At 39.1% G+C, this 11,501-nt stretch overlaps 1 protein-coding gene across 1 annotated transcript in view; it reads left to right on the top strand.

The window, feature by feature from the left end:
• Positions 1–11,501, top strand: part of LOC101860071 — a gene marked incomplete in the record, with an annotated part of 32,686 nt that overhangs the window by 2,902 nt on the left and 18,283 nt on the right. The window contains 3 exon segments of the mRNA XM_035973622.1: positions 113–270; positions 6,174–6,333; positions 9,429–9,557. Coding sequence (XP_035829515.1) covers positions 113–270; positions 6,174–6,333; positions 9,429–9,557 — 447 coding nt within the window.

Raw genomic sequence — 11,501 nt, 5'->3', positions numbered from 1 at the left:
TTCTCCCTCTCTCTCTCTCTCTCTCTCTCTCTCTGTGTGTGTGTGTGTGTGTGTCGTCCCAGTTAAGTCATCATCATGTAAGATTGTCGTTCCATCTCGTCTGTGTTTCAAGTGCCAGCGCTTGTGGAAAATTTGTACATCAGCAACTATTTAGGAAAAGCGGCCGTTCCTGAAGGTACTGCAGCCTTCATGTGTGAAACAGCGGGCAGTCCTTGGGCGAACATCACTTTGTATAAGGAGGATAAACCTCTCAAAACATCCATAGGCAAGGTAATGCTTGGTGTGGTGTGGTGTGGTGTGGTGTGGTGTGGTGTGGTGTTGTGTGGTATGTGGTATGGTACGGTACGGTCCGGTACCGTATGGTCCGGTACGGCATGGTATACTATGGTATGCCCTCTCCTGGCCCCATATCACCTCCCCCATTCCTCTTCCCGCCCCTTTACCCCCCTCATCCACCTTTTCCCCTCTCCTCACACCCCCTAATCCCCCTAAAAAATAGACAAATAAAAATATCCTAACCGGACATATATATGAGTCTTTTTTTTTTTAATATTGCATTTTTTATATTTGTGATTCCAGTTCTAATTCCATGGATACCAATATAAAATATTGCTTAGAATTGCCATTGACTATGTTCATGAACAAGGTAAAACATTCCTTGACCTTAAAATCAGGTTTTCAAAACTGCCCAAGTCATTGAAATTTTACATACAGTTCTTTTGTAAATCTTGCTCAGTAGGCAAAAATGACAATTTCCGCAACATGTATATGTTTTTTAAAACATGCTTACGGATAAAATTCACTGCTCCAGAGATTAAATATTTCACAGTTATACAGAGTATTGAACAGCATTAGCGGAGCTAAAAATTCTTGGTGCCCGTCCTTGTCGTATATTTGTTAATTAACTCTTTATCTCCATATTTTGCTTAATCGATTTCAAACTTCTCTCCTGTTACCCAGCATTTCACACTGATGAATGGTCCCTAGATATAGATTTATTTTCTTTGAGATTTTGCGAGTGAAGACTCCCTTCTTGTTCCTTTATATGACATGAGACAGCGGAGCTTATGCAATGCACGATTGAAAGATACAGAGCCAAGTTCAGCTCAACATGGGGAGTATTTGAGCATACATGTCCCTCCTGTTACCGGGGTCTATAATGACTTAGTATACAGAAATCCGATACACTCTCCTTTGGTTAAGAAGTCTGCCCAGGTTACATTTAATGGTAAGACAATCCATAACATTAGCTCTACCCAGTGAGTGGTCGTCAGGATAATGATGTACAGAATTCCCTCCTGTTACTTTCCCTGCTGTTTCCCGGGTTTTGGTAACAGGAGAGAATAAAGTAACAGGAGTGAAGGGAATGTGCTCAATAGCTTAACTGACCACAGTTTGGGTTAGAATGTGAGGTATTCTGCGCTTTATAGAGTAAATGTAAGAGGTTAAAACTAAAGGCATGTTTGTGCTTTTTCAATAGAACACCTGAATTATAATTTTTATCTTTGAGTAACAGGACGGAATTGAGAGTATTAGGAGAGAATGCAAGATAGCAAGAAGGGGGGGGGGGGGGGAAGAGTCAAACAGGTAAACGGACCAAAGTTCGGGTTGAAAATGGGTCATTTATGCACAAACAAAACAGAATAGTTATTGTATTAAAGATATGTCTGCACTTTTACAACAAACTTCTGTATCGTGATTCTGTAATTTAGGTAACAGGATGGAATTGAGAGCAACAGCAAGGGAACAACAGAGTAAAATGAGAGACAAAACCTTTCATATTTCCTACATCGATGATAATAATAATGCAACCTACTTTTGTTCCACCAAAGTCTAGAACCTTCTATTTTGATAAATGATATCGAAGAGTTCTAAGTAATAGTGATATTGTGGGTTTAGGGGTTCGAGCCTCAGTTCAGTCCAACCTTTTGTCCTTGAGAAAGGCATTTAACACGAATTTGCCATTTCCATTTAGCTCCATCCTTTCGGAGAGGACGTTAAATTCAGACATCCCACCTCTGAAATAATCTTATAAGGGCGTTAAACCTGCAACAATTTATTGTTTTAACCAAAGAATTCTTAAAATGTAGGTCTAGATCTAGATCTTTTATTTAGATGCAGATTTAGAAGTGCATTTTGCGTTGTTGCAGAGACGTAGATGTAGACTGAAGTAAGAAATAAGAATCTTCAGTTTCAGTTTTAGTAGAGGTTTTACGGCGCTCGCAACTGCATAAGGTCATATGAGCGCCAAGGGGTGGATGTCAACAGAGAAGTCCTTACAGGGAATCAGACTTACTCTGCTCACCTCTCTAGCTTCAACAGCACAAAGTCTGCTTCGACTGTCAAGGCACCTAGGAAATACCGGGTCACAGGAGTGTGACAAAAATAAAAAAGAAGTAGAGGAAAATTACGATAGTAAGGATTAGGAAAGAAAAAGCAGCAGTCCCCTGTTGCAGTTCAGGCACAGTGATGAGCATGACATCGATGAATCAGCCCATTTACAATTCTCTTCGCAGAAAATTTGTCACACATGAAATCAGCTCAGCTTAGTTGACTTCAGCACTATGCCACTTATGCTAGATCTAGATTAATTGTATGAAGGGAAGGCCCTATTGATAGCTGATTTTTCAAACAGGACTTAATATTTGCTATTTTTCCCCAGCGACAAAGCTGACTCCTGCTGAAAAAAAAGTAATAAAGGAAAGACAGAGAGATGCGAAACAAGAACCCAGTGAAGAGACTGCACTACGTGCGATATAAAAAGTAGAACTGCATCAAAGACAAAGAACAAAGGGAAAGGAAACCTGTTGTTTGTATGATTTCAAGAGACCATAGGGCAGTATGTCTGGAATGGAGAAAAACGAAGAAAGACACAAATCTGAAGAGGAAATCAAACAGTGCCGATGACAAAACAACAGATGCCCCATCCTCATGAGTTTTTTTTTTTTCTAGACTAAAATGTAGGTTTGCAATGAAAACAGTGCAGAGAAAAAGAAAATTAAAGTTGAAAATGAAAACGTTATCTGAGAGCAAGAAGGCTGTGAAAAGAATACTGAAAAGTCCTTTTGCTCTCATGGATGAATTGAAAGACCGATAAAAAAAAAATTTTTTTAAAGTATTCGAATGTTAGCTTCTGGAGAAATATTAAGAAAGTACAAAATCCAGAGCAAATTTTAATTTTGTAGAACTCTCAACGTAAAGAACAAAAGGAAACTGAAGAAAAAAGTGCTTTCAACTCTGCAGATGGAGAAAGTGCACATTTAGGTTGGGTTTTTTTCTTCGGGCCTGACAACTTGAGAATTTTGAATAATTAAAAAATATTGTTACCTTGAAAGAGATTTTTTGAAACCCAAAAACGTTTGTTGAATAACATCGTAGAACATCTGTACAGACAGCACCAAAGCAGTTCAAACATCTGTTTTACAAGCTTTTGGCGATGGAGGCTATTTAATTTAGGGTCTTTAAGAAAGCTACAGAATCAGATCGAAACACTTGTACGTGCAAGATTTGTGATAACACAGAGTTGACAGCTGATGCATTGTTTATGCATTGTGTTCATCTGAAGGTTATTCCTGCTCAAGTTTGGCCAAAACCTGCATGCACAGATCGTGTGATCATTGCAGCCCAGTCCACTACTAAACATCACCATCGACGGGACACAACTTTAAAAAGTTGAGGAATTTAAATAGCTTGGGAGCATGCTTACACATGACGGAAGATTGGACCTAGGAAAATTGAAATCAGGACCCAAAAGCAAATGCAGAAACCTATAAATTGTCAGCACTACTCACCCATAAACATCTACCAATCGAAGTACAAAGACTTATTCACAATATTCTTTCCAACACTGACTTACTATATTATAAAACAGGAAGACGAAAGACTAATAAGGAATTAAACGAAATTTGACAGGGAATAAACCGGTTATGGAACAAAAACATCAAAGAATAAAGTGGTTCGGTCATCTGATGAGAGTGACACCAAATCACCCAGCTTCACGAACTTACAACTCTAGTATGTCCGGATACAAAGGCAGGTGCAGACCACGCAAAACTTGGCTGGAAAGCGTTATAGAGGATAGAGGTCTACAAGGACATGTGCAGACCACGCAAAACTTGGCTGGATAGCGTTATAGAGGGTAGAGGTCTACAAGGGCAGGTGCAGACCACGCAAAACTTGGCTGGATAGCGTTATAGAGGATAGAGGATAGAGGATAGAGGTCCTCCGAAAGAATAACATTTCAACAACAGAAGCCACCTACACTGACCTTGATCGAAAATTGCACCTCATCTCGACATCTAATGAAGTAAGAGGAAGGATGAAGTAAAGTAAAAGGATCCAATCCTAGCATACTCTGAGAACATGAGACTCACTGTGGCAGAAATGGGTAGTAATGAAAGAAAACAGAAATCCTGAGCGGCAAACAGAAGAAAATAAGTATCATTAAGAAGAGAACAGAAGCTGAGAGACTGATGGCATTGTGGACATTATTCCAAAAAAAAATGTTTTGACAGTACAAGTTACATGATTCTAATATTGACCATCAGTTTAAGGAAAGACATGGAGCAATCTTCAAGCCAATGAAGCTAGAGTACATGCTAACGTCGCTCAAAATTGTTTGAGTAAAATGGAAGAGGAAATACACCGCACCCACGTTGGGGCTTTGCAAAATCAACTGTCTACACCAGTAACTTTACTTTATCTGATCTCTTTTAATGTACAGCCGATCAGACTTTGATCTTCAGAGCCCGCACAGGACACTTACACACCAACAATCAGAATTAACCCCAAGTGGGAACCCCATTGCAGACACTGTGACTACCACGAGGAGACCGTTGAACTTCTTCTCCTTCACTGCCCAAACCTGGCAGTTCTTCAACGCAGGCTCCTACACACCTACAGACTTACAAAGCCTGCTCTACTCTGGCATTGACCAGATGACAAGGACATGTGGTTACTTAAGGGAGGCATTGCACTGCCAAGAGCAGAATGCTCGCAGCTAAAGAGATTTGAAAACAACAACAACAACAACAACATCTGATCTCTTATACTGCGAGGTGTCGAGGAGAGATTCAGTTCTCGGACATGGGCCAGGTGTGTTGTTTTTTGGATTGGCATATTGTGCCTTTGAAGGATGTCTTTGACTCCAGCGATCCATCTTTTTATTAAGCCTTCCTTTTGCTTTGAAGCCATCGAATCACATCTTGTAGACCTTTGAGGCTGGCAGTTGTGGCCCCATTCTCATTACGCGTCCAAACCATCCTCTCGATATATTTCGTTTTGAGGCCCACTTATTGTTTGATGCCTTCGTTTATTTACACTGGTAACTACACCCAGTAAATAACGTCTCGACAGAATATGTTACTTGCCTTTAACTTTCCCCATCCATTCTTCAGTTATTCCTTTAGATGATATCACTAATAACGTATGTACACAAGTGTTTCCTTCTTGGTGAGATTTGCTGTTAAAACCTGATAACAGTCTTTAATATTCCCCCCAGTTACCCACTTTCTCTCCTGTTACCCACTTTTCCTTCCTGTTACCGCCTCTCTTTACGTTCATTAAAAAAAATCTTGAACTTTGTTTTAAAACATAAGTGTGGGATTTGCTTCACCTTACTTCTAAAAGAAATAGAAATTCATGTGATCACAATGTGTTTGATCTTAGAGATCAAACTGAAACTCTAAAATATTCATTGGTTTTTAAATTGGCACTTTAATCCGAAATAATTTTCCGTGGTTTGTAAAACTGAAGTGTTTTTTATTACTATTTGCCAGATGAATAGACCTCGTTTCACCAACATGATATTGCATAAGCCCCCCCAAAACGTATTCCAGTAACACAGCTCTTTGATTTCTGTTAGTAACAGGAGAAAACATTTTTCCTAGGAAGCTAACACAAAAGTTGCCGTTACGCTATAATTTGACGGAATTAAGCTCAGATATGTCACATTTATGTCTATAGATGGTTGATTGAGTTCATTAATATTATTTCAAAATTTTTCATAAAAGTTAATTTTTTTTAAAAATGAGAACATAAAATATGACATTTTTAAAAAAATGACTCATATATCCGTCCACAGACAAGGTCAGCGGCTTCTAGTCCCATCCTGCCCCCACCACCAACACAATAATCTAACCGGACGTATAAACATTATATATCTCCGCCCATAGACAAGGTCAACGGCCTCCTTGACCCTCCCTGTCCAGCTGACCTGCGAGGACTCCGGCCGGTACCAATGTCATGCAGAGAACGGCGTGGGTCCCCAGAACCTCAGAACTCAGTGGAAGACACTGGACGTTCACGTCAAATGTGAGGAAACTGCTCTCTTCTGTGAGTGGCTGGCGGGTGCTCTGGTGTGATTTGCTCCTTCTTTCCTATCGAACATCTATGGTCCTCATCTCTCCTCCTTTTTTTCTGTGTTTGTTACTCTCTTGTAACACCTCTAATCTTCGGCATTTTATTACCTAATTGTGTTGCAAATGCTTTGTTATACTTGTCCTTGTTGATTTTAGTTTTAGTAAGAGTTTTTTGGCACTTGCAACACGGATAGGTCATACAAGTACCTAAGATTAGAGGGGTTATTAGGGAATAACATACCAAAAAAAAGGAGAGATAAGGACGACAGATGTTTGATAGGAGAGAAGTAGCAAACCAAACAAGAGCATCTGCCAACCACCCACTGTTCTTGTTAACCCTATACGTACGCTCTGGGGTAATTTTGTACACCCTGGGTTATATTCTTCACATTTTTAGAATACTTCTAGTACGAAGATCTCTTTGAAACTTTCAGTATTTCTCAAAAAATAATTTTGACAGACTGCTATGTTAAGCGTACGAATCGAATAAACAAGTAAATTTCCTCATTGGAAAGTGGAGGCACAGAGTTCTCCAGGTCGCATGGATATGATAGTAAAATACGACGTACGGATAGGGTTAACATCATTCTTAGTCTAATTTTGTTTAATTATGTAGATTATCTACTTATCCACCCCCCCCCCCCCCCCCCCTATAAAAAAACACACAAAAAACCCAAAACAAACAAATCAAGCAGACCACCAGAAGCCCAATGAACGTTCCCCTCAACCCCCCCCCCCCCCCTTTCCTCCTCCCATAACCCCAAAAATAAAATATTCATGATCCCCATCACTCCCTCTTTACAACCACCAAACCAAGAGTAACAAATTTAAACTCCCTCCCCCCCCCAAAAAAAAAAAAATTTAAAAAATTTAAAAATCAAACAGACAAACCACCAAATAAACAAACCACCCAAAACATCCCTCCAAAAAAACATACAAAGAAGCAAACAAACTAAAAACAAAACAAAACTAACAAACAAATTTTTTTAAAAAGAAAAACTACCCCCCCCCCCTTCCTCACCCCATATTCACAAAAAAACAAGCTACTGCAATATATGCAAATAAACAAACAAAAACAGATACACAAACTCTATTTTCAGTTGTTATCAAACAGGAAACCAATCACTTATGCTAAATATTTATTCACTTAATCCATCGATTCATTAACCAGTCAAAAATAGTGTAGAAAAATTGGAATAGATAGATCTAGATAGATAGATAGACAGACGGATGAACGAACGGACAGATGGACGGACGGATGGACAGACAGATAGCCTAGATAGACACTGTGAAATTTAGTGTTACAGTCTGTTTGATAGATCGACTGGTGGAAGGGATGAAAGATGGACGGATGAAAGAATGGCTTAATCAGTGGCTGGGGATATAACAATGTAACGATAGATTGACATGTAACAGGGTCGATTAGCTTAATCTTCACATGTTTCCCTCCCATAGATTAACTTAATCTCACCTGTTTCCGTCCCATAGATTAGCTTAAGCTTCACCCGTTTCCCTCCCATAGATTAGCATAAACTCAGATGTTTCCCTCACTTTCCAAGTTCCAAGTTATAATAATAATAATGATAATAATAATGAGTAGCATTTGTATAGCGCATGTCCCCACTCGAAAACAAACTTTATGCGCTTTACACTATATTATTACCCCAGCAGACCATAGAACGCTCAGAAACATTCTCAGCTTCCCGGGAAGCATCCCTTAGTCTTAGTTGACCGTTGGGGCACCAGGGATGATCGGGCAACCACTTTTCTCCATCCTTCTCTATTTTCAGCCTTTCAAAGAGCTTCACCCGACATTAAATGTGTCCATTCCGAAATATTGTCTTCCTATCTCTTTTTCTGTCTGCCTTTCCTTCTCCCTCCCTGTACAGTGCCCTGTCTGATCATCTTTGCAAGTCCTGTTGATCTTGTTATGCGTCCATACCATATCAGTTTACGTTTCTTCACTGTGGTGAGAAGATCTTCATAGGGTTGAATGGCGTGCCTGATTTTGTCCCTCACCTCCTCATTTGTAACATAATCTCTGTAGGAGATGCTCAACTATCTTTGAAAGCATCTCATTTCCCTCACATAGATTAGCATAATTTTCTCCTGTTTCCTTCCCATAGACTAGCTTAATCTTCATCTCTTCCCTTCCCATAGATCAGCCAAATCTTGGCCTGCTTCTTTCCCATAGATTAGCATAATCTTCACCTGTTTCTTTCCCATTGATTAGTTTAGTCTTATATAACTGTTTCCTTCACAGGGATTAGCATAATCTTCACCTGCTTCCCACACATAGATTAGCTTAATTTCCACCGGTTTCCGTCACATAGATTAGCATAATATTCACCTTAATCCTCACCTGTTTCCCTCTCGTTGATTAGCTGAACCTTCACCTGTTTTCCTCTCATAGATTAGCTGAACCTTCACCTGTTTCACTCTCATAGATTAGCTGAACCTTCACCAATTGCCTTCCCTTGGGTTGTATAGTTTAATCTTCACTCTTTTCCCTCGCATAGATTAGCTTAATCTTCACTGTTTTCCCTCCCATGTATAAGCTTTATCTTTGTCTCTTTCTCTCTCATAGATTAGCCTACTCTTCAAGTGTTTCTCTTCCATAAATTAGCTTAATTAATCTTCCCTCATCTTTGGCATTTGATAGGGGTGTAAACCAATACCATTTCACAATTTTACCATCTTTGGCATTTGATAGGGGTGTAAACCAATACCATTTCACAATTTTACCATCTTTGGCATTTGATAGGGGTGTAAACCAATACCATTTCACAATTTTACCATCTTTGGTCTTATGATTAGGGGCTTTGTTGTTGCACGCAATAGACCTGAGTTTGATTCTCGAGTGGGGAAAAATTTTTATCGAGTTTCTCTGTCTTTTTGCTGGGATGTTGTGTCCCCCCTCAATTCAGGTTGGCCCTGGAAGCAGGTCAGGAGCCTGCCTCCTAAATCATCTAAATTGTGTTGATGGGGGCGTAAGAACACTCCTATATATATGGTTTTTGGGTTGTTGTTTTTTTTAACTTAATCTTCTCATATCTCCCTTCTGTACAGGCAAACCCCGAGCATGTGACGACACGGAGATGGCCGAGGGGTTCGGATCACTGGGCAAAGACGCTATCATCTCTGTCTGTGTCATTGCCTTCCCTGAACCTTATGAAATGCGGCTGTCTCAAAATGGAAGTTAGTCCTTTAATTTCTTTGGTTATTTGAATTATAATCCTAGACAGGGCACTGTCATTGCCACCCATAGACTTGAATTATAATCCAAAACTAGTTAAATCCTTTATTTCTTTTGATTGTTTTTTGCATAGACTTGAATTATAATAATATCCTCGACTGGCACTGTTATGGCTGCCCATAGACTTAAATTATTGAACCAGTTGGTCTTTTATTTCTTTTGATGATTATTTTGCATGGAATTGAATTAATTATAGTAACCTGGACCTGGCACTGTCATGGCCTCCCATAAACTTGAATTATAATCCTAGACCAGGCACTGTCATGGCCTCCCATAAACTTGAATTATAATCCTAGACCAGGCACTGTCATGGCCTCCCATAAACTTGAATTATAATCCTAGACCAGCACTGTCATGGCCTCCCATAAATTTGAATTATAGTCCTAGAACAGACACTGTCATGGCTGCCCATAGACTTGAATTATAATCCTAGACCAGGCACTGTCATGCTCACCCATAGACTTGAATTGCAACATCCTAGATTTAGATATTGATGGCCTCCAACAAAACAGCTTCACCAACAAGAAGCCCTAAACATTATGTCAATGCCCTATTTAATTAAAAGGTTATTGCCGTTGACTTCACTAAGATGGGACATCTTGTAATGAAAGAAATTTAAAATTGATCACAAAAAAGCCAGGACATTTGTGTGTAAAGAGTTACATGTTATCTTCCAGGTAAATAGAATTCTTTTCATCAGTAACACTACGTCCAATGAACACATTTTATTAAAGCATAATTTACTGTATTTGGATTAAAAAGTGCCCTTGGAAATAGCAAAAATTGTGCATGAGTATGTGAACTAACAACTTCTCTTTTGTTTCCTCAAAGGCTTGTCAATTCGAGCATATTTGGCTTTTTTATAGCCTATTAAAAATGTTTTCTTTCTCATGGCGTTCAGTGCAGTTTATATAATAACATACTATATGTGTGTCATGGAGCGGTGGAATCAAGCGCTCGTCAATTTTTTTTGGAAAGTGGTATATCTTTCGATGAAAAAACATCCCCTTCTATCTTGAAAAAAAGTCGAGATATTTGCAGTCAAACGAGATGAGGTCGCCTGATTTCAGAGGTAAAATTAGCGAGCAATTGGCTTCAGAGTTTGGTGATTTTCAAAGCTTGAGAGTCCTCGGAAACTGAAAATTTACATTTTTTGTTCTTTTAATCAACGTTTTAATGTCGGTAAAAACCCACACAAAACTGTGTTTTTAAAAGGACATAAAAGGTGTTGAATTAAAAAAGAAAAATTTGATAAAAATTGACACACCTGCAGGAAAATGCCAATATCTTTGATTTCATTCTTTTGACGAGCACCTGGTTTGACTATGATGCCTCACATATACGAGGGGCATACCAAAAGTTTTTTTACCTGACCATGAAGGAATAAAGGTAGAAAGCTGAAATTTCGGGTGAAAGCCAACAATTATCTTCATAGAATGCTTGTAAATTTGGGTGAATTTCAGATTACTCGTTTTACCACCAGCACACTGTAAGTGAATGGGGGTGTGTTGTTCACCAGTTTCAACATAAAAATGGAGAAAATTGAGCGCATGGCAGTAATGAAGTATTTGTTCTTGCAAGGCAAGCAACTACAGGATATTTCTACAGAGATGCATGCCGTATATGGAACTGATTGCCCATCCTAGGCTGTGATAAAATTTTGGTGCATAAAAAGTGATGATGAGGTCAAAGAAGCGGTAGAGGGCTGGTTTTCTGACATAGAGAGGGCCCTCTATTCTCAAGGTCTTTTCAAGGTCGTAAACAGATGGCAAACATGTATAACACTGGGAGGCGAACATAAAGAAAGACTATGCTTAGTACCAAATTTCAGCTTTCTTCCTTTTTTTTCATGATCAGGTAAAAAACTTTTGGTATGCCCCTCGTAT

Source organism: Aplysia californica, unplaced genomic scaffold (genome assembly GCF_000002075.1).
Source record: "Aplysia californica isolate F4 #8 unplaced genomic scaffold, AplCal3.0 scaffold00028, whole genome shotgun sequence".
NCBI classification, from domain to species: Eukaryota; Metazoa; Mollusca; class Gastropoda; order Aplysiida; family Aplysiidae; genus Aplysia; species Aplysia californica.
Note: the sequence above shows the minus strand (reverse complement) of the source record. Positions and strands in the feature narration are given on the sequence as shown.